At 44.2% G+C, this 23,473-nt stretch overlaps 1 protein-coding gene and 1 long non-coding RNA gene across 7 annotated transcripts in view; one reads left to right on the top strand and one right to left on the bottom strand.

The window, feature by feature from the left end:
* PXK (PX domain containing serine/threonine kinase like) overlaps positions 1-23,473 on the top strand; it is a 49,499-nt gene that overhangs the window by 3,751 nt on the left and 22,275 nt on the right. For all 6 annotated transcript variants that reach the window (XM_080995751.1, XM_080995752.1, XM_080995749.1 and 3 more), the window contains exons 2-6: positions 8,584-8,634; positions 10,162-10,209; positions 15,913-16,099; positions 19,395-19,472; positions 21,205-21,278. In XM_080995751.1, the coding sequence (XP_080851877.1) occupies positions 8,584-8,634; positions 10,162-10,209; positions 15,913-16,099; positions 19,395-19,472; positions 21,205-21,278 (438 nt within the window). The remainder of the gene's footprint in view (positions 1-8,583; positions 8,635-10,161; positions 10,210-15,912; positions 16,100-19,394; positions 19,473-21,204; positions 21,279-23,473) is intronic.
* On the bottom strand, positions 1,190-2,643 carry LOC308471685. The gene is made up of 2 exons (XR_013983080.1): positions 2,491-2,643; positions 1,190-1,749 (listed from the first exon to the last, which is right to left on the bottom strand). It is a non-coding gene; the product is annotated as an uncharacterized lncRNA (long non-coding RNA).

Raw genomic sequence — 23,473 nt, 5'->3', positions numbered from 1 at the left:
TTCCTTCCTTCCTTCCTTCCTTCCTTCCTTCCCACCTCTCCATTTCCTTGGCCCACAGATTATAAACCAGAAAATGTGGATTTAAGCTAATGTAGTTCCATTGAAATGAACTGGATATAGTTTACATCGGCCACACTTTAGGTGATGAGTCACGGTTCAGTTGTAGAATAGGTTTTGACTTTTGCTGGGTTGTGGATAGGGTTGTCTTCTAGAAAGACTACTTTATTAAAACTTACACATGCTATGTAGTTCTTGCCATTAAGTATAGTGGTACCTCGGGTTACATACGCTTCAGGTTATATACGCTTCAGGTTACGGACTCCGTTAACCCAGAAATAGTACCTCGGGTTAAGAACTTTGCTTCAGGATGAGAACAAAAATTGTGCTCTGGCGGCGCAGCAGCAGCAGGAGGCCCTATTAGCTAAAGTGGTGCTTCAGATTAAGAACAGTTTCAGGTTAAGAACAGACCTCCGGAATGAATTAAGTACTTAACCCGAGGTACCACTGTATATCTGATACATTTATTTTTATTCTAAAGGGCATAAAAGCAACCCAAAGGTTTTTGTGGTCTTGACGTTCTGCCTTGGTTTCTATGGGTCTTTGGGGAGGTTGGCTCAAATTGGCAAAGGGAGAGTCAGGTCTAGCTTCCCATTGACAAACATTTAAAAGCAGTTTTCCCAGCCAAATACAGTGGTGCCCCGCAAGACGAATGCCTTGCAAGACGAAAAACTCGCTAGACGAAAGGGTTTTTCGGTTTTGCGTTGCTTCGCTAGACGAATTTCCCTATGGGCTTGCTTCGCAAGACGAAAACGTCTTGCGCTTTTTTCTTAAAGCCGCTTGAAGAGGCGCAGTTGCGACAGACCGTGCTTCGCAAGACGAAAAACATCGCAAGACGAAAAGACTCGCGGAACGAATTATTTTCGTCTTGCGAGGCACCACTGTAGTGTGTCTTTCATATGTGGGAGTTGAAAAAACCAATTTTGTGAACCTTATCTTTGCATTTCCGTTTTGTTAATGCACACTGAGGAAAGTTCAAATAGAGGTTTGTTCTTTTAATCACATGTGTACTGTGAAGCAAACGTCCTGCTGGGCTTTCTCAGTGATTTCAGAGCTGTATTTGGCCATTCTTAAACTTCTGTTTCATCTGTTAGGAGGCAGAGACGAAACAGTTGCACAAGGAGGCAAAAAGTGTGTTGACGTATTTGTTAAGAAAGAATATGATACATAGCTGTACTTAGTAGTTTGCCACAATGTTTCATTGGGTTTCCTGTTATCTGGAGTGTGAAACAGTCTGAATACAGTTAGAAGTAGGTCCTGTCCTTTGATGTAAGCATTTTCCTTATAAATTAACATTTTTAAGTAACATCCTCTTAAGCTGGAACAAGGAAACTTAAAGCAATTGCATACGGCAAATCTCATTTTCCCTTTACCACTGCTCTTAGCCCTCTTGACCAGACTGAACACTGAGAAAATGTCACAATGCTTCAAGGTGTTCAGAAGTCACTCCAAATCAATTGTTCCCAAATATCATACTTTTCCAACATGCTAACTGGGTGAGCTGGAAGAGGCTCAGTGCAGATAAGGCTGAATAGTTGATGGTGATTGGCCCTGTTACCCTTGGGGCGGGTTATCCGTCTCTCAAAACAGTCCCAGAAATTTGCAGATTTTGGAGCGCCCTTGGATCCAGCTCTGCTTCTTAACTCTCAAGTTGATTGGGTTGATTCACATCCTGTGGCCTTTTAAATGTGTCTGTGGGAGGGGAAATATTGGTTTGTTTTTATTTTTATGGTGTATTTTGTGTTCTCATTTTGTATTTTTATGTTGCGAAATGGCCCAGTGATCTCTGGATGAAGGGCAGTACACAAATAAAATAAAATAAAAATCAACCACACTGGCTGTCCAGGTCAGTTCTAAATGGTCTAGTCACTGAACTTATGAAGGAGCACTTAGTCCAGGGGTCAGCAACCTTATTCAGCCATGGGCCGGTCCACTGTCCCTCAGACCTGGACTGTGGGCTGGACTGTATTTTTTTGGGGGGGGGGGAATTAACAAATTCCTATGCCCCACAAATAACCCAAAGGTGCATTTTAAATAAAGACACACATTCTACTCATGTAAAAACACTAGGCAGGCCCCACAAATAACTCAGAGATGCATTTTAAATAAAAGGACACATTCTACTCATGTAAAAAGACACTGATTCCCTGACTGTCTGCAGGTCGGATTAAGAAGGCCCCCGGGCCTTAGGTTGCCTACCCCTGACTTTGTCTCATATACACACTCTCATGCCTTATTTATTAGGAAAGAGCCTGTTATGAGTGCCCTTGTCTTTGTCAGGTGTGGCAGCTGATCACAAGGCCTTTCCTCTGTTGTGTCCCTTCTTGCTCTTTGGGACGACTTTGTCCAACAGGGGGTCTGTTTGCCTGTTTCCCTTCTGGAATTTAAAATGCTGATCAAGACCTTGCTCAGTAGGAAAGCATTTTGACTTACCTGTTTCATGACTTGCACTGTTTCGGATTTTGTTGCTTCATTTTGCTGTGTGTGTTTTATTTTTCCTAATTGTCAGCTAGGCTGCCTTGGGGGGGGGGTGTGGCTTTCTTGGCCTGGAAGCAGGGTGTGAAATGTAGGTTTAATGAAAAGTAGATCTGGGAGTGGCCTCTTCTGAGTGCAGAAGCAGGGAAGGGGAGGGGAGTAAGCATGCTTAACTCTTTCCCTGCCATCTGTTTTTTCCTTTCCAAAGGTTTCCCCCCCCCCCCCCCAGCTTCCATATGCATGTGTGGAACCTGGTGGTGTGGTATAACAAATGATTTGTATTTCTCTGTGTGGTTTTTTGGGGGGCGGGGAGCTGGGGGCTGTTCATTACTTGGGTGGTGGCAGGGATTATTAAAGCCTGTTGTTCCAGTAGAGGCAAATTCTCGATTTGAATTTAGAATCCAGAGGCCTTTTGGAATTGTAAGAATTCTTGGTAATATATTTATCCCACATCTTTACTGGCAGGTTGACAAATTGGCACTGTAGCCAGAAAAAGCCTCAGGCTTGTGTGCCAGTGACATATCTTACTCAAAAAAGTTATGGCTAAACTAGTTTTGCTATAGTAATAGTACATATCAGTATTCTTCAACCTTTCTGTTTCTTCCTTTCCTCTTCTTTCTTCACCTCCCTTTTTCCTGCACACAGAGTCTCTTGTTTTCCATCTGTCACTCTCCTGCTTTGAAAAAACCCAAAATGAAATATATCTGTGAGTGTGACCCACTTTAGATTAGGATACAACCCAGTTGTGGATCCTAAACCAGCAGTTGAAAAACTGATGAGTCCTAACCTTTAAATAGGGCTTTTTAAAAAAAGGAATTTTCAGTGTGGCAGGAGTGAAAAGCATCTAAACCTGCATTTTGTTTTCCCCAAATGGAAACCGGGGTCAGGCAGAATAAAAAGTGCACACAACTGGGGGATTTTGAGTTGACCGGGTGATGGTGGAGGGTGCATGAGGAATGGAAGGGAATCCCCCCCCCCCAACACATACTTTATATACTTTAAAATGTCCTGCCTTCAAGCACAGGCATTACTGGGCAATGTAATGCTTTCTATCTTGGCAGTTTTGTATTCTGGGCTTGCAGCAGTGTTGAAACTGTACTTGTAGTTTTGTAAATATTGAAGCGGGGTGTGTGTGTGTGTTGCTTAAGCAATATTTCTGCTGTTCCAAAACATCCTGGGTTTTGTGAGAGCGTTTGGCTTGGGATCAAACAAGGCAGCAAAGACAGAGCTCCAGATACTATCTCACAAAACGATGATGATTGTTTATACTGCTGCACATTACGGTAAACAGGTGCTTTAATATTTCCTGATTTTGCAGGTTACATACATTAAAGTTCGGCTGGCGTTCTGAGGGAAGCATTGCTTTTGTGGGTGAATACTTTTCCCTACGGAGGGAGCCCCACAGGAGTAAAGCTGCTTTGGTGTCAGGGTTCATTCGGAGATGAGTGTCAATAAGGGGAGAGGGGAAAGAGAGGTTTTCTACTAGCCTAGAGTCCTTAAGCTGTGCACCACCATTAACCCTGAAGCATGAAGCACTGGAGGTATATGCGTAAACTGCAAATTTGTGTCAAGAGAGTGCAGCGATTAATTTTCAATTGTACCCTTGAGCAGAAGAGCATACCGTGGTACCTCGGGTTACATACGCTTCAGGTTACATACGCTTCAGGTTACAGACTCCGCTAACCCAGAAATAGTACCTCGGGATAAGAACTTTGCTTCAGGATGAGAACAGAAATCATGCTCCGGCGGCAGCGGGAGGCCCCATTAGCTAGAGTGGTGCTTCAGGTTAAGAACAGTTTCAGGTTAAGAATGGACCTCCGGAACAAATTAAGTACATAACCAGAGGTACCACTGTATATGTGGTTGCTGCTCTGCTGCTAGAATCCCTGTGTGTCTACGAGGCTTTAAGGGAGCGGGTGGCGCTGTGGTCTAAACCACCGAGCCTCTTGGGCTTGCCAATTGGAAGGTTGGCTGTTCGAATCCAGCGACGGGGTGAGTTCCCATTGCTCTGTCCCAGCTCCTGCCAACCTAGCAGTCCAAAAACATATCAGTGCAAGTAAATAAATAGGTACTGCTGTGGCGGGAAGGTAAATAGCGTTTTTGTGCGTTCTGGCTTCCTTCATGGTCCTCCGTGTGCCAGTAACAGCTTAGTCATGCTAGCCACATGACCTGGAAAGCTGTCTGTGGACAAACGGCAGCTCTCTCAACCTGAAGCAAGATGAGCCTTTGACTGGACTTAACTGTCCAGGGGTCCTTTACCTTTTTTTTTTTAAACCTACTAAGAGACTGTCTTACCACAGAGGTTTATTTTATTTTATTATTTTTTACAATCAAGCACTCTATATATACATATATAATGAAATAAATAAATGAATACCTCTTTATGACATACAGTAGTACCTCTGGATACGAGTGGGATCTGTTCCGGAGCCCTGTTCACATCCAGAAGCAAACGCAACCCGCGTCTGCGCGTGCGCGGGTCGCGATTCGCCACTTCTGCGCATGTGCGTGACATCATTTTGACCGTCTGCGCGTGCGCGAGTGGCGAAACCCGGAAGTAACGTGTTCCATTACTTCTGGGTCACTGCGGAGCGCAACCCGAAAGCACTCAACCTGAAGCACATTTAACCCAAGGTATGACTGTACTGCTTCAGGATTAGCTACCTTGTCCGTTTATTTCTGTTCATGATTTTACTCTTTTGTTTGCATCTTCTTGTACGTTGTACCGGTAATTTATATTCTTTCTCTCCCTCCCTCCACCCCCAGTTTCTCCAGAGTTGAGCAGTGTAAACGGCAATGCTTGGTGTACATGTGTGTGCTTCAGAAAGCAAAACTGGTTTTCTTTCTGGTTCCTCTGACTCTATTTGTTGGGGGGACATTGGCTTTCAGCTCCCATAAGCGGTTCCTACAGCCAGCGTGAGCAAGGGCTTGAAGGCATTGTTGTTCTTTTCAATGCAGCAGGCTACTACTTCACTTCCAGTAAGGTAAAGATAAAGGGACCCCTGACCATTAGGTCCAGTCGTGACCGACTCTGGGGTTGCGGCGCTCATCTCGCTTTATTGGCCGAGGGAGCCGGCGTACAGCTTCCGGGTCATGTGGCCAGCATGACTAAGCTGCTTCTGGCGAACCAGAGCAGTGCACCAAAACGCCGTTTACCTTCCCGCCGGAGCGGTACCTATTTATCTAATTGCACTTTGACGTGCTTTCAAACTGCTAGGTGGGCAGGAGCTGGGACTGAGCAACGGGAGCTCACCCTGTCACGGGGATTCGAACCGCCGACCTTCTGATGGGCAAGTCCTAGGCTCTGTGGTTTAACCCACAGCGCCACCCGCGTCACTTTCAGTAGGATACAGTAACAACCTGGTTTTTAACATATGCAAATTGTGGCCCCGAGAGAGCTATTGATAGCTAGCTGAATAAAAGTGTGTTTCCTCAGCGTGTGGAAATCGGAAACTGAATGTGGATTCCCTCATGCACAATACAGTATTTATTAGAAAACAAAGCATAAGGCAATTTAACCCAGGCAGTCTAGAGCTGGGTTAAACCATTACCTAAGTAGGTTACATAATAGGCCTCCAGTCTATGTAAAATGGGAGTTCCTCATGTGTGGATTATTATTATTAATACTATTCAACTTATTAGTTGCTTGTTACCTAAAAGGTATCCAAGCAATTTACATTTTTATATAAAAAAAATGATTATACTATAGAGGTGAAAATTCCTATTTCCTATTTCTCTCTCTCTCTCTCTCTCTCTCACTCACACACACACACACACACACAACATAGAAAACACCCTCCCCAATTCAAGCCACAGCAGTAATTGATTGATTGATAGATTGCATTTATATACTGCCTTTTCTCCCAAGGCTCTCCTCCTCCCCATTCATCCTCACAACAGCCCTGTGAGGCAGGTTAGGCTAAGAGTAGATGGCTGGCCCAGGGTCACCCAGTGAGCTTCATGGCCGAGTGGGGATTCAAACCCTGACCTCCCAGGTCCTAGTCCAGCACTCTAACCATTATGCCACACTGGCCAGTATGCCAGTCTTGCTCCTGCCCCTCCTTCAGCTCTGAATGCAAGGCAACAGATCAGCTGCTTTGCAGCAGGGAGGTTGAACATGGTGACTATCACGAAGACTGGAATGCTTTGGAAGACTGAAGGGGCAGGGAAGTATAGGATGATCTGGGATATGCAGTTCATGAGACTACGTTTGTGGGAGCTTGCCTCCACTTGTGAAAGAGTACGTTACATAAATATGCTGGTTTACTGATAAGTGTGCCTGTTGTACAGCAGGGGTGGGCAGAAAGTAGATTGGAATCTACTGCTAGATCTCTGGCTGATTTTCAGCAGATTAGGAAGGGTTTCTGACTGCCTGTTTATTTGGCAAGAAAAATTACTTTCCCCTCCTGAATTAGACTGCTGAAATGAAGTAGGGTAATCAGGAAGTGGACGTTACTAACAAACCCACTCCCCAAGAAATTGCTATACAGTGGTACCTCAGGTTAAGTACTTAATTTGTTCCGGAGGTCCATTCTTAACCTGAAACTGTTCTTAACCTGAAGCACCACTTTAGCTAATGGGGCCTCCTGCTGCTGCCGTGCCGCCGGAGCACAATTTCTGTTCTCATCCTGAAGCAAAGTTCTTAACCCGAGGTACTATTTCTGGGTTAGCGGAGTCTGTAACCTGAAGCGTATGTAACCTGAAGCGTATGTAACCCGAGGTACCATTGTACTGTACTCCTAGCCACTAGCTAGCAGAAAAAAATGAAAACTCAAACCATATTTTTTAATGTTCAGTGGTCTTTTGGTTTAAATCTCCCCCTTCCAGCAAGAAGTCCAGGGTCACACTGCTGTAAAGCAGTGTGTTTGTGTTTGTGTTTTTGTGTGATCCCACAGCTCCCTTCTTTTGCAGAGAAAGCAGCAGCAAATGCATAGCGAGAGAGAGCAAATTTCCCCCTCTGCCTTCAGTTGTTCTAGCTGTGCCTCCTCTTCTGTCTCTGCTTTGGGTCCAGAATAACCATGTGATAAAGCTGCTTTAAAACTTGCTCGAAAAAAACTCATTAATGAGCAGTTTTGGGTAGAGATGTACCTTTTTGCAATTAAAGTCTCGAGTGTGCTCCGGGGATCTGTGTTTAAAATCTGAAACGAAAAATAAATGAAATGGGCAACCTGAGATTGCCCCGACGTAAGGAGGAGGCCGTAACGAATAGAAATAAATGGCTTCTACAGTGGTACCTCAGGTTACATACGCTTCAGGTTACATACGCTTCAGGTTACAGACTCCGCTAACCCAGAAATAGTACCTCGGGTTAAGAACTTTGCTTCAGGATGAGAACAGAAATCGTGCTCCAGCGGCGCGGCGGCAGCAGGAGGCCCCATTAGCTAAAGTGGTGCTTCAGGATAAGAACCGTTTTAGGTTAAGAACGGACCTCCGGAACGAATTAAGTACTTAACCCGAGGTACCACTGTACTTTAGTTCTCTGGAGAGCACTTCTCTTTCTTTTGCTACTCATGGCTTGGGTAGGATGTGTCTTGCTTTTTGGTTTACTGAGTAAACTTCAAGCACTTAAGTAGTTAATAAATGTGTGCAATTCTCTTAGCGTAGAGATACTTGCATAGCTCCACTTAGTGGGGGTATTCTGGTACAGTAGGCGGAAATAACATGGTCCCTTCCTGCAGGACAGTGGCTGAGATAGTTTGGATGACTTGGTTTCTTGTTTTGCTGTTTTCAGCGTTTGTTTGACAAGAGAGGAGTGCAGCTGTCATTGAGTGGGGCATAATGCAAAACATAAAAGAGTGTGTGAAGCAGGGAAACGAAATAAATCAGATGGGGTGAAAGGGAAGCACAGAGAAGAGAGAGCAAAATGCAGAGCTCTGCATAGCCTTGAAAAAACCGTAAGGGTCACAAGATATCGTTAATGGGGTGGGGGGCAGCGTGGTCTTACAACAAATGGGCAGATTTAGATTACCGTAAAAGCATGAATAGGTTTCAAATGGACAAATTGTCACGTGTGATCTCTGCTTTCTAATTGGGTTTTCTTCTCCTTCCTAGGAATACATCATTCGTGTGCAAAGAGGGATTTCCATGGAAAACAGTTGGCAGGTAACTTGTTAACCTCTGACATAAGGAAATGCATTTTGTTAATTGGATTTTACAGGGAACACAGTAAAAGGCTCCCTTGTCAATTGAGCACTGACAAGATGCGTCTATGCATAACTTCTTCTTTTTTTTGGGACGAAAGAAGCTATTCAGCAGCATGTGGGCTTGGTGAATTGTTCCTGTATGTTCTTTTCTGCATGCAGATTCTTCTTTGGTCTCATCCAGTTGGTTCAAATTAGACGCATCAGTGTTTAGATCCTGAAAGTGCACCACTGTGATGCTTTCTTCTTCTTCTTCATGTTCATGAGACTGTAAAAAGGAGCCAAACTCATACTGATTTCCCACACCTACCCCATTTCAATCAATACTAAAGTATGCTGCAAGCGCAGAGAGCAAGTAGCTGAAGGAGCGTCTCCACCCCCATCGCTCAGCCAGCTGAGGTCCAGTGCTGAGGGCCTTCTAGCGGTTCCCTCCCTGTGAGGTTACAGGAACCAGGCAGAGGGCCTTCTCAGTGGTGGCTCCCAATCCTGTGGAATGCCCTCCCATCAGATGTCAAGGAAATAAACAACTCTCTGACTTTTAGAAGACATCTGAAGGCAGCCCTGTTTAGGGAAGCTTTTAGTGTTTGATTCTATTTTTAATATTCTGTTGGGAGCCACCCAGAGTGGCTGGAGAAACCCAGCCAAATGGGCGGGGTATAAATAAATAAATAATAATAATAATTAGAATAGAAGGCACCAGAGATGACTCAAATCTCTTCTGAAGGAAGAGAGAAATGTAGGGGAGAGACCCTAAAACTGTGGCCTAGAAGGACATGGGCAGCTGCCAGATTTCCCACTTGCCAGCTGAGAAAGCTTATATGACTCTTTTCTTCTTTTCAGTCTGCTTGCATACTGTTAGCATGTGCTCTTGGGTGAGCATCCTTAAACATCCAAGTATGCAAGCTGGAGAAGTCTGGTTGGGTGTGACTCCTTAATGTGTGCATTCCAAGGGGCTTAAAGACACAAGCCTGTTGTTCACACTCTGAATGTTGGTTGTGCGAAATGCTGTTGTACCCAGAATCGGAAGTGCTATTACCATTTAATGCGTGGCGCCCCTCCTGAAATTCCAAATTCCGTGATGTGAAGATTTCTGGAAAGAGCAATCTGTTTTTCCCTAAACCAGAAGCCAGCAATACTCAAAAGGGAAACACCTGTACATTGAAACCTTAATAAAATTAGGCTCTTATTTACGTTCCTCCGCTGACAATTTATTTTTATGTAAGCCCAGATATAAGAAGGATCACTACAAATCCATGCCGCTGGGGCAGCCCAAGCCCCCGTAAACTTGTGTACATGTAATGGAAGCAATGCTTTGCTCCTATAGAGTGATTGCAGCATGCCCAGAGAGAGATTTCTCTAGTTCTCCTTGGAGGTTTTGCATCTTTGTGATCCTGGCTCCTGCCACAATTGTACCCATAGAATGGGATTGTCGATACCCAGTTGTATTAGAATGTGTGGTACCGGCACTAATTCTGTGTTGCTTTTGTAGATTATAAGAAGATACAGTGACTTCGATTTGCTGAATAATAGTTTGCAGGTAAGAGGTTTGTTTGTTTTTTGTTGCTGTATGAAAACTACAGTGGTACCTTGGGTTACATATGCTTCAGGTTACATACGCTTCAGGTTACAGACTCCGCTAACCCAGAAATAGTACCTTGGGTTAAGAACTTTGCTTCAGGATGAGAACAGAAATCGTGCTCTGGCGGCACAGCAGCAGCAGGAGGCCCCATTAGCTAAAGTGGTGCTTCAGGTTAAGAACAGTTTCAGGTTAAGAACTGACCTCTGGAACAAATTAAGTACTTAACCCAAGGTACCACTATAATTGGAATTTAGGGCTAGAGAATTCAGTCTGTGTCTGTTCCCTGTCACTTCTGCTCGTCTCAGCCACAAATCTGTTTTGACATGTTTTCTGCATTAATCTGCATCAAAAGAAGAAGCAGCAGCTCTGCGCCAAAATCTGCATTTCAAAGTCATATTCAATATACGGATCTCGAAGAGTGTTTTGATACTTTTTTGAGCCAAGAAGCATGTTGGAAATTTGGGAAGTGTGAAATCCAGGGCTGGCGCAACCATTAGGTGGGGTAGGGCCACTGCCTCAGGCGGTGGCACCCCTGTGGGAACACTGCCATCTCCACCAGCAGTGGGGAAGCAGTGCTGATTTTGGGCAGGATCTCAGCGGTCCCCAAACACCAAGATCTCACCCCAAATTGGTGCCAATGGCAGCACTGTTTCTTCCCCAGTAGTGGAGGCAGCAGGGTGGGCAGGTGGTGGTGGTAGTGGCAGGGCAAGCGGCGGGTGCAGGTATGGCAGTGCTGGTGACCGCAGCAACCACGGAGCAGCACTTTCTGTTTTGCCTCAAGCAGCAAAGTGGGCTGGTGTTATCCAATGGACAGCTAAGTTTTTTGATCTTCGCATTAGTCCTGGAAGTGTGGATCAGGACAGTTCACTTGAGAAGTCACAAAGATCAAATTCCTCAAGTTTCTGTTAGAATTCCTGCTCCATGACTACAGTCATGGGATTTTTGTCTATCACATGACGGTGTGTGTTTTGACTCCACAGAGTGGGAAGTGACGGAGACTGGATGTTTGTGTTACTGTGTTCCGTGAAGTGGGACTGTTGTCCTTTGTTCTTTCTCTTTGCTGTCTGATGCTAGAGAGAGAGGGAGCCATGTTGCAGTGCTCCGTGTGTGTTTATATGTAAATAAAGTAGATTAGCCAAAATGCTGAGTTGCTGAGATCTGTCATGCAAGCTGCGAAGACTCTGCGAATCCCTAAGTGTGCCAGTGTTGGTTGGCATCGGTCGCTGTGATGTTCAGGCTGAAGAAAGCTTTTGAAGCTCCCAAACGATCAACCAGGAGGGAGGGAACATGCCAGTCGGGCATGTGTCTCTGCCAGGGTCCTACTTGAGTGTAGGATGAGCTCCTGACCGTATCTTTACTGTGTGTTTTGTGAAGTCACTTTTGCATATGTGAATGGATGCCGTGTGTTTGCACGTTTTGTTAAACAAGAGTTAATGTTTAACGGTGGTTTAACGGGAGTGAGTGGTATGCTGAGGCCTGCTGCTCAGAGTTCCTGCTTTTCTCCTGGCTGCAGCACGCTGGGCGCAACAAAACCTTGGCTAGTCCTGTTGGTGATACCCAGGTGTGTGGTTTGTTTGGAGAGATGTGAACCTTGCGCCCCAGGTTCAGACGATCTGATAAGCCAAAGCATTGCTGTTTCTGGCGTGGCATAGCCAAGAGCAGGGGAAGTTGAGGATTTTGGAGCAGCGTGTTGCCAGCACATTGATCCATTAAACCATAGTTAAACAAGACAAATGAACCCAGCTAACGAAAAGACAAACTTTTGAACAGGCAAAGGTGTACAGACTGAAGAAACAGACCTGCTAATTCAAACTACAGTGGTACCTCGGGTTACAGATGCTTCAGGTTACAGATGCTTCAGGTTACAGACTCCGCTAACCCAGAAATAGTGCCTTGGGTTAAGAGCTTTGCTTCAGGATGAGAACAGAAATCGCGCGGTGGCGGGGTGGTGGCAGCAGGAGCCCCCATTAGCTAAAATGGTACCTCAAGTTAAGAACAGTTTCAGGTTAAGAACGGACCTCCAGAACGAATTAAGTTCTTAACCCGAGGTACCACTGTATTAAAGTACTCTATGGAAAAAAACTGTTCCTAGTAACGTTTTGTGCAACCCATTGAAGACGGGCAGAGTGGCAGACACTCAGTTTAACTTGATTCATCTTCTGTGGTCAAAACGTCTATTTCTTACAAAAGCAGAAGTCATAATGTGCTTTTTAAAAAAACTATGCAGTGTATGCAGTCGTTTTGTTCCTTTCCGAAGTACTTTCTGGTGCTGTTTTATCGCGTGATGTATTTCCTTGCCGCTGAGTAGCATTCCTTCATTTTTCAAACACTGCAGCTACTGTGTGCTTGTGCTTTCCCAGAACATTGAATTCTTTTTAAGCGTGCGTGGGAAAGTACAGGGGAAGAGGATGTATGTTAAAGAACTGTTCAGTGACTTCTAGGCAGAAGTGGGAAGTTAGTGATTGCAGAATTTTGTCAAGTGGGTTTCAGCAGACCCTTTGGCTCTTCTCGCATTCTCTGTGAGATACAAATGGAGCAAGAATTCTGTTAAGGCAGTCTCGTGGACGGTAATATGCAAAACAAATGGCGCAGTTAAGTAATTTTGGCAGCATGGCATAATGATCTTATCGGGCCCTCCTCCTTTAGGGGGAAATTAAGTATTATTTTACATTGCTTCAAAACGTAGTAAGCCAGCTGTGCTATGTTTGGGGGCCGTCCTCAATCGGCAAAGTCCTACCCTGATGATTCCAACAAAACAAGCCAGTAGAACTACAATGACTACCTTGTGCCTGTTCTCTATGTGTGGTGTGCCAAATTTTCAGTACAATAGACGATTGGAGAGAAGTCCATTCATTTTAAGTCCTTTAAATGGATTTCATATGTATTAAAAATATTGATTCCCCCCCCCCCTATACTGATGTGAAGAGATGGTTTGTATTTCAAAAGTACTGCTGTCTCCAGGGTGGTTTTAAAGATCAGCACTGGGCATTTTCAAATTCAAGGATCACTTTATTTACATTCATATCCTGTCTTTTGACACACTGTGGCTCAAGGCAGTTATAACAACGAACAAGATAAAATACAGCGTGGCTCAGTCCTATAAAACACAAAAGAAGATAAAACCAGCAATTTAACCACTGGTTAAAACAGTAATGGCAGTAGATTAAAAAAAAAAGGGGGGGGGGATCTGTTTGACAAGCCAAGTCTTCATTGCAAAGCAGACTGTAATATATGTGTCAGTTCAGCAGGATGGTGATAGTAAATCACTGCCTGAGAAGTGAATGAGCTCAGCAAAAGTTTTTCTGGGGAAGGAAGAAGCAATTCTGTGGTACTTACTAATGTTGTGAACCTTCCTTCCTGTTTCCTCCGTATGGACTGATAATTCTTCGAAAAACAGCACATGAAAAAAACAAGTTTAAACAAACAAACAAAAAATAAGGGGGAACCACTCGGGCAACTGTTTAGGGCCCCCCACAACACCCTGCACTCCCCAGCAGGTTAAACTTGATGCTGATTCTGCTTAGGTGTCTTATACAAAATTTTGAATTATGTCCATCTTGGAGACAACTTTTTTTTTTTAAAGCATCTGAGATACTTCCACTCCATTGCCCTGGCATTGTAAATATTGCCAACGTCATTTAGGCAGGCAGACATATTGTGCAACACTGGGATGGCATAAATAGGTAGCAGTGCATTCTGACCTTAGCACTTCTTGTTTGCCCTGGGAACTGTAGGATCTTTGACCCTTTGCTTTTTGCACGAAGAGCAAGAATCAAATTCCGTTCAGGCCGGGAAGGCGTTTTGTAATTTCCGTTGCAAAATGAAATGACGACTCTCGCAGTCCATCCTCTTTCTGTTTCCCGAGAAAGGTTTTGCCATTGAGATACCATGCTGTCAGTCTTAAAACTGTACTTTCTTTGGCTAGTGGATTATTATAAAGCTTTAATCAGAATCACTGACTTCTGTATGTTGGGTCATTTTGTGGTGGGGCATTGCTGGACATGGTTCAAACTCCTAGTAGCAAAGGACTACAAAACAGCAGGTGGTGAAACCTGTCCTCTTTTTTTCAGCCTTTCTAGGAGAATTGAATTGTTCCAGCCGCTGCTGTTGTCTGTTTGCCATTATGTTTGAGATGCTGATATTTTATCTTGTTGTGCTTATTTATGGATGTTGTAGACCAGTGGTTCTCAACCTGTGGGTCCCCAGATGTTGTTGGACTACAACTCCCTTCATCCCTGAGCTCTGGCCTTGCTAGTTAGGGATGATGGGAGTTGTAGCTCAACAACATCTGGGGACCCACAGGTTGAGAAAGGCTGTTGTAGACTGTTCTACACTTCTTCAGAGTTATTGAGACTGAAAAGCTTTCTATATGTACACACACACACACACAACTATCTTTTGAATCCTGGTGGTGGTTGTGGCAGGCGGTTGGAGCAGGTAGCCAAGGTCTGTGCTCGGCTTACTGCTTGTGGTGTGTTTGCAGGGGGGCAAGAAGCCATAAACCTGGGTTCAGACATCATGGCAAGCCACACTCTGCCTTGTTTCTCTGCAGTCCTACAGCAGTACGAGCGTGGGATGAGCAGAGCAAGAACGTTTCAACAGCTTGCATAAGTGGGCTGCTCATTCGCATCAAACTATGGTTTGTTTTTAACTGTGCTTTGACATCCAAACCAGGCCTTTTAGTGTATTTAGGAATAACATTTGGGAGGTCCCAAGTCGCAAGGTGGTTAACTTGGTCTCAACTAGGGCCAGGGCCTTTTCAGTACTGGCCCCAACTTGGTGGAACGCTCTGTCACAAGAGACTAAGGCCCTGCGGGACTTGAAATCTTTCCGCAGGGCCTGCAAGACAGAGCTGTTCCGCCTGGCCTTTGGTTTGGACTCGGTCTGACCCTTATGTTTCCCTCCCCTTATGGTTTTGATCTATGGGCTACTTTTAAAATGAGGCTGCATTTTAAATTGCATTTTAACCTGTATTTTAAATTGGGTTTTTTTTTCCTGTTATGTTTTTACTGTAATTTTACTGGTGTTAGCCGCCCTGAGCCCGGCTCTAGGCCAGGGAGGGCGGGGTATAAATAAAATTTATTTATTATTATTATTATTATTATTATTAACTAATCTGGGTACATACTCAGGTATTTCTGGGTAAATACTCAGGGTTGCTTAATTCCCTCTGGTCTGGGTTTGTTAATGACCAAATTTCAGTTACATGTCAGCGGTTGTGTTTGAATGTCATGATAAAAGCATCGCTTGCTATAGTATACCGTGATGGGAATGAGCTGCAGGGAACTCCTCTTTCTCTTCTTCTCCTCTGGCGATGCTTGGAGCAAAAAGGGCTTTTGCTTCTGTTTTTGACCAGCATTTCATCTGAGCTCAATAAACCCTGGTTAATCCGAATTATGGTTTGCATTAAACAAGCCAACTTCAAACAATGGATTATGAAGTGGACTTGTTTCAACCAAGTATAGCCAAGATTAGGGTTCATAACTAACCCTAAGCAGTGGTAAATCAAATATAGAAGTGAAAGTCTCTGTCGCTCCTCTGGGGGAAGGGAAGTACATGAGGCCGTTTAATTGAATGGAAACCGACTGCTTAATGGAATTTTTATAGTAACTACTGCAGTTCTCTTACACTGTACCTCTTCTGCAACTTTTGTTTTTGAAGATATCTGCTCTCAGTCTACCTCTTCCTCCCAAAAAGTTGATTGGAAATATGGATCGTGAATTCATAGCTGAAAGACAGAAAGGACTCCAGAACTATCTCAATGCAATTACTTCCAATCACATTCTGTCCAACTGTGAATTGGTCAAGAAATTTTTGGATCCAAACAATTACTCTGTAAACTACACTGGTAAGTAGGCTATTTTGGAAATTTCTTTGCTTGTTTTCATTGGAAAGTCCTTCAGCCCAACAGTTAAGGCAGGAGGACTTCACCCTTCTCCTTTTTTGGGGTTGGAGGATCAATCCACATTGCCCACTATAGCTCCTAAGGAGTTACCCTTCTTCCATAATAATGCAAGGGCTTGAAACAGTTGACTTCCGACTGAAATCTGTGTATCCTTGTCGAAGAGAGGAGGGGATAATACGGATGTAGGGAAGCTGAACTTACTGTCATGGACTGCAGTCTAGGGGTCCCAAGCTTGGGACACTGAAATTCTCTTCTTAAGGCTGGTACAGTGGTGCCTCGCAAGACGAAATTAATTCGTTCCGCGAGTTTTGTCGTCTTGCGATTTTTTTCGTCTTGCGAAGCACGGTGTCGGAAAAGTTTTGGAAAAGCTTCAAAAATCACCAAAGTCTTCAAAAACCTCAAAAAAGGCTACCACACCGCGTGCTATGAGTCAAGTCGCAACTGTATTAATGGTGTTAAGAAAAAGGAAACAAACTTGCAAGACGTTTCCGTCTTGCGAAGCAAGCCCATAGGGAAAATCGTCTTGCGAAGCAGCTCAAAAAACAAAAAACCCTTTCGTTTTGCGAGTTTTCCGTCTTGCGAGGCATTCGTCTTGCGAGGTACCACTGTACTTATTTAGTAGACACGCATCGGATTGCCTTGTAAAAGTGTTTAAAGCTGAGTGCAGGATTGCAGCCTCAGAATACTTGAGACATCCTTTGAATTCAGGAGACTGGTAACTTGAAAGTGGTCCATGTCACAGCCTGGCAATATAGTTTTGATGTATTTCCTGAAGGAAGTGATGAGCAGTTCAAAGCAAAAGCATTTATACCTGCAGCTCTCTGTTTTAAAAAGAAAAGTGGCTTTAAAGTGAGAAGCTCTGTAAACAACAACAACCCCATAATGTTAGTACAATTCAGCATTTATTTAGCACATGGTTGCCCTGGATTTCAGCCCCTATTGGACCATAGCACTTTAGCTGATCGTTTTACAAGTCTGTATTTTGACACTGGAGCAGCTGAACCAATGGTTATAACATCTAGGTCCTTCATGAAGCCATTGTATAAGAGTCTTGCACACCTAGGACCAGAGCGTTCAATAGGCCATTGAAGCAGATCAACCATTTGCATCAAAAAAGAGATGGTGAGGAGGAGGAGGAGGAGGAGGAGGAGGAGGAGGAGGAGGAGGAGGATAATACTGCTGCATATATACTATGGTTTGAAGCTGGCTTATTTCCACCAACTAGAGAACAGATTTACCACAGTTGTTCCATGTAGGGATGACACAACAAGTGGCTGTTCATCTAAAGCATATTAAAAACCACAACTTTTGGCTTCTTGTGTCATCGGTTTGGCTACTGCCTGTGGTTTGTTAGGAGAGGAATAAACTATGAACCCTGGTTTGGACAACATGAAACATGGTTTATCGTAATGATATGTGAACCAGGACATTGTTTTCTTCAGCAGCAAGGGCCTTCTGCAACACTGAGAAACTTCACCGGCAAATTGTCTTCTAAGTGTTACTGGGAGTCCTGCCTCTGCAACTCTTCTGCCCAAGATTTGCCCATCTTCTGTGGGTGTAAGCAGGCTTTGGGTATGGGTAGTATTTTACATTTCATGATTACTTAGCCAGACTTTCACAGCTCTCCCCCCCCCCCATTTATCTGAGGGAATATTAGGACTACAGCAAGAGACCCCCATACATTTCAAATCTAAACTAAGGAACGGAAAAGTGCCCTGTTCTTTCTTTAGCCCACCAGCTCATGGAAATGCCTGCTGCAGTCGTCCTTGTAGTAGTCCTTGTTAGGCTGTTCTGCTTAAACATTTCACAGTTCAAGGCCTCATCTCCCACTGCGCACTTCTTTCATCCTTAGAGATGAAACACCTGAGCACAGTGGGCAACGTGAGAACGGAATGTTGTTTTTAACTTTTGATTTCCTCGGCTTCTCGCTGCCTACTGTGATGCAACCTTCCGTGCTGATTCACAGAATATTTGTCTTCATAGAAAACTGTAAACTAGGCACATGGCCATTTTGTGTGCGTGTGCACGCATGAAAGGAAATGTATCGAATAGCAAATATTCCAGACAAATGACAGAGAATATCCTTTTTGTAGGCTTAACAGTGTCCTTGTAGATAAGAGAGACTTCTAAAGAGATTATAGCATCCTTGGTTGACTCTTACTTCAGAAGTCAAATATATTTTTTTATCTAGCACATCTGATTTCACACATTATACAGATGCTTGTGTCCTTTTTTCAGTAGGCCCCTCACCCCGCAAGTTAGACAAGGGCCAGTCAAGAAGGGCAGGGTTATTTGGCCAGAGCCTCAGATTTAGAAACTTGTTAACTTTGGGGCATTTGATAAGTTTCACAACTTGTTTTTGTGAGCATCACACACACACACACACACACACACACACACACACACACACACGTTGTTTAGACCTGCAAATTTAAGCAAAAAAAGATGTGACATGGTAAAAAACTTTGTTGTTGTTGTTACTTGAAAAAGGTTTTATTAACATTTATGAATATTTAAAATCTATCTGTTATAGTGGCAGAATATTTTGGTGTCTTATTTTATTTCCATGTGTCATTTTGTTGTTGTTGTTGTTGTTGTTGTTGTTGTTGTTGTTGTTGTTGTTGCTAAGGACCTCAAAAGCCTGAAATGACCTAGGCCTCTCTGGGCCTCTGAAAGGGCCTCACACGGAAAACTACCAGGGTTGTTAGATGTTGACGATTAGGATTGCCGTTCCTGATTTCAACACCAGGCTACCTTGAGAGAAAAATTATTTTATCTAGGGCAGGGATGGGGAACCTGTGAGTCTCCAGATATTATTGAACTCCAGCTCCCACCATCCCTGTCAATCATCCATTCTCTCTGGGACTGATGGGAGTTGTAGTCCAACAATAGCTAGAGGACCACAGGTTCCTCACTCCTGATCTAGGGACGCCTCTTCTTAAATAGAGTGTTTTAGTCTTTGTTGAGTTTTGCCCTCATGGAAGCCTACCAACAGCCTCTTTTTGGTGGTGGGGTTGTCACCTGTTATACCCATATAAAATATTTACTTTGTGGTGCCTAGTACTCTGGTTTTAAATAAAATCCCAGGAAGTGTGTGCATTTAAGTTGAACTAGAGTGGAAAAGAACCCTCCGAGGAGAGGGTTTTGCTCTCTTGTGTGAAACGTTATAAGGTAACAGCTTCACCACTGACACTTGTTAATATGTGTACCTAACGGCCACCCAAAATTCTCTTTGCAGAGATTGCCTTACAGCACGTTTCGATGTTCTTTCGGTCAGAGCCAAAGTGGGAAGTGGTGGAACCTCTAAAGGATATCGGTAAGAGTTTTTTGCTCGCTAGGTAAAGCGATTGCGCCACAAACCACAGAAATGTGCTGTCGGCTTATCCAACCCAATTGAGTGTCCTCTGAATAGCAGCAGCAGCAGCAGACATGATACCTAGACATGATACCTTCATGCAAAATATCAGGCACAAAGAGGGATTTTGTTCTCTGCCGTGGTCCGATTGCACTAGTGGAAGCATTCTTTGCAATGTAAACAAGGGGCAGAGGGCAGGGTTAAATTCCTCTACCCTTCCCTCCTAGCCTTGATCCAGATTGCCCCCCTCCATGCCTTCTGTTTACTTAAAAAATAATAATCGTGCAGTTGCTAATTTAGTCCTCCTCTAGGTTAGCCTTCCATAAAAGCTTTTTCCAGCCTTCTAAGTGGTAATGGCAGAGACCGAATCTGGGCCCTTTTCCTGTGCCGTGTCACCTTGACCATTAAGCCTTGACCGTTTAATACTTGTGTCATATATTAAGTTGGTGATGATGATCAAACCATAGCTGTCAACGTTTCCCTTTTTTTTAAGGGAAATTCCCTTATTCCTAATAGGATTCCTTGCAAGAAAAGGGAAAAGTTGACAGCTATGGATCAAACTGTGGACCCTGATGTGTTTCTGGATTGGTTCCCCCTGTTTACTAGACATTTACCGCTGTGTATCAGAACACTGCGGTAGTTCTGCCAACCTAGCAGTTCGAAATCACCTCAAAGTGCAAGTAGATAAATAGGTACTGCTCTGGCGGGAAGGTAAACGGCGTTTCCATGCACTGCTCTGGTTCGCCACAGGCGGCTTAGTCATCCTGGCCACATGACCCGGAAGCTGTACGCTGGCTCCCTCGGCCAGTAAAGCGAGATGAGCGCCGCAACTCCAGAGTCGGTCACGATTGGACCTAATGGTCAGGGGTCCCTTTACCTTTTTATCTGAACACTGCTACAGTTTGAGGCCCTTTTCAAGAGACAGCCTTCCTCCCTCCCTCTGTTATACTTAAATTTTATTCAAATGCACATTCCATGCACACACCTCTATATTAACATTTAAAACTTGAAAATGAATTAGAAAGTTTGTTTCATGTAAACTTCTGGTTCTTTGCATTTTCTGTTGTAGAAGAGGAAAGTAAGGCTTGAAAGACAGTTTGCACAAGTGGCTTTTGAGAGGTGGAAGTGAGTTTATACATAGGCGTGCCTCACTTCAGACTATTTAGAGAGAACAGTGCCTTTTTTCTTTAAAAAATGTTTAGGGGTGCTCTCATTTTGACTCAAGAAAATCACCATTTTTTTCAAATCAGGAAAAATAAATACAGTAAATGGACAAAAGCACAAAGATTCACAAAATGTTTAGGAGTATGTTTACCCCTGCGCACCCCTCAGAAAAAAAGCACAGGGGAGAACGGTCATGAATCAGCCCGTAACACAAATAACCCAAATATTAATTTTTAAGGACCACCCACGTCCACACAATTTAATGCAATAGTGCATTTGTACAGTTGATAGTGAAAAGTCCCTTTCCTTTTCATTTGAGACAGTGAAACAATGAGGTCGTATTGGAACAGACTTTCCGAACTAATTGGTGTTTATAGAAAACACAGATTGCTGCAGGAGAATTGGGGTCATGTTGGGTGCACGCCTGGCCAATCTGCTTATCTGAAGGTGGCTTGTGTAGAAAATGAAAACCCTGATTTAGCAACTTCAATCAAACTATTGGTAATCACGTGGCCGTTTTCTTTTTCAGGGTGGAGGATACGGAAGAAATATTTCTTAATGAAGATTAAAAATCAACCAAAGGAGCGGCTAGCGTTGAGCTGGGCAAGTTTCACTTTTGGGGAGTTCTGTCATCTCTTCCAAGGGGGTTGGCAGCATAGAATCATAGAATCATAGAGTTGGAAGAGACCACAAGGGCCATCGAGTCCAACCCCCTGCCAAGCAGGAAACACCATCAGAGCACTCCTGACATATGGTTGTCAAGCCTCTGCTTAAAGACCTCCAAAGAAGGAGACTCCACCACACTCCTTGGCAGCAAATTCCACTGTCAAACAGCTCTTACTGTCAGGAAGTTTTTCCTAATGTTTAGGTGGAATCTTCTTTCTTGTAGTTTGGATCCATTGCTCCGTGTCCGCTTCTCTGGAGCAGCAGAAAACAACCTTTCTCCCTCCTCTAGGTGACATCCTTTTATATATTTGAACATGGCTATCATATCACCCCTTAACCTCCTCTTCTCCAGGCTAAACATGCCCAGCTCCCTTAGCCGTTCCTCATAAGGCATCGTTTCCAGGCCTTTGACCATTTTGGTTGCCCTCCTCTGGACACGTTCCAGTTTGTCAGTGTCCTTCTTGAACTGTGGTGCCCAGAACTGGACACAGTACTCCAGGTGAGGTCTGACCAGAGCAGAATACAGTGGCACTATTACTTCCCTTGATCTAGATGCTATACTCCTATTGATGCAGCCCAGAATTGCATTGGCTTTTTTAGCTGCCGCGTCACACTGTTGGCTCATGTCAAGTTTGTGGTCAACCAAGACTCCTAGATCCTTTTCACATGTACTGCTCTCAATGTGCCTCTCATTTTTTTTGCCCAAGTGCAGCATTTCTTCCTTTTTCACCGCACTTCTACATAATGCAGTTTTTAGTAACCGCCCACTTTCTCTGTAGTGAAGATACTGTGAATCTGTGGGAGTATCACGACGTAAACTGGGCTAGAGCAGGCAACCAGCATGAGACCCCAGCAGAGATCTCTACCAAGGCTCATGCAATCTGCGACTCACACAGCCCACCAGCCTCTGGGGGACAGCAAAACAAATCTTATAGGGTTAATATAGAGATTTCTTTCCGCTCTGGCCTTTTACCTTGAATGTCCATCAATGGCTCAAGCAGCCTTGTAACCAAGACTTTGAATCATGGAAGCAGTTACTCAGCACAGGAGCCAAGATGACACCCACCCACCCCACCCACACATGAAAACAAAGACCACTGCAGCCAACCACAAATGAACACCCACACCCTGGCCCAAACCCAACCTCTCTCACCACCGAAGGAACACAAGCGAACAGCAGAGAACCTGCACAGGCAACGCTGACATCAAACCCTACATATATTAAGTAAAATAGAAACATCGCCACCCGGCCCCACCCCCACCCATCTCTCTCTCTCCCCCCCCCTTTCCCCCTTTTCTTCCCAATGTCTCAACAAATGAAACTGATTTGTAAAAAGGATACATGGAAAAAAATAATAATACGAGAGAGAGACATTGCACACACTTTTGTAAATCAAGAAAAACTTTAATAAAAAAAGGGGGGAGAAATGAGCAAACCAGTGATATTTTAGGGAGCAGGCTAGCAGGCGGGGCCCATTTCTTACATCATAGGAGCAACACAAAACCCTGTTGCTGTATGTAGGTTTTATTTTATTTGTTTTGTTATCTTATATTTTGGAAATGTACATCCAGCTTCTTTTCCCCTTTAAATTTTTTTTGGGGGCCCCCCAAGAGAGTGGGGCCCTGAGCTATAGCTTGTTTAGCTTATACTTAAATCTGGCACTGGCTGGGCCACTGGTGTGGAGTGGAGGGCAGGACAGGTGCTGTCGATGTTGCATGGGGTGTGCTGCTGGTTCCGTCCTCTTCCACAGCAACCAGAATAGGCTATGATGGCTGAAGCTGGCTCACTGGTTTTTGCAAAAACAACCCCCCCAAAACCCCCCCCCCAACAACCTTGCAGAGAAGTTCTGACCCTGAATGCTGCCAGTGTCATTGCTATTTTTTGTGGGGCTGGCAGTTTCACATTGCATGGGCTTGTCAAAAGAAGTGACTCCACTTCTGGAACCAGTAAGGATGCTTATGTAGGGACGCAGGTGGCACTGTGGTCTAAACCCTTGAGCCTAGGGCTTGCCGATCGGAAGGTCGGCGGTTTGAATCCCCGTGACGGGGTGAGCTCCTGTTGCTCAGTCCCAGCTCCTGCCAACCTAGCAGTTCGAAAGCACGCCAAAAAGTGCAAGTAGATAAATAGGTAC

This window comes from Podarcis pityusensis (genome assembly GCF_964106645.2).
Source record: "Podarcis pityusensis genome assembly, chromosome: 2".
NCBI classification, from domain to species: Eukaryota; Metazoa; Chordata; class Lepidosauria; order Squamata; family Lacertidae; genus Podarcis; species Podarcis pityusensis.
Note: the sequence above shows the minus strand (reverse complement) of the source record. Positions and strands in the feature narration are given on the sequence as shown.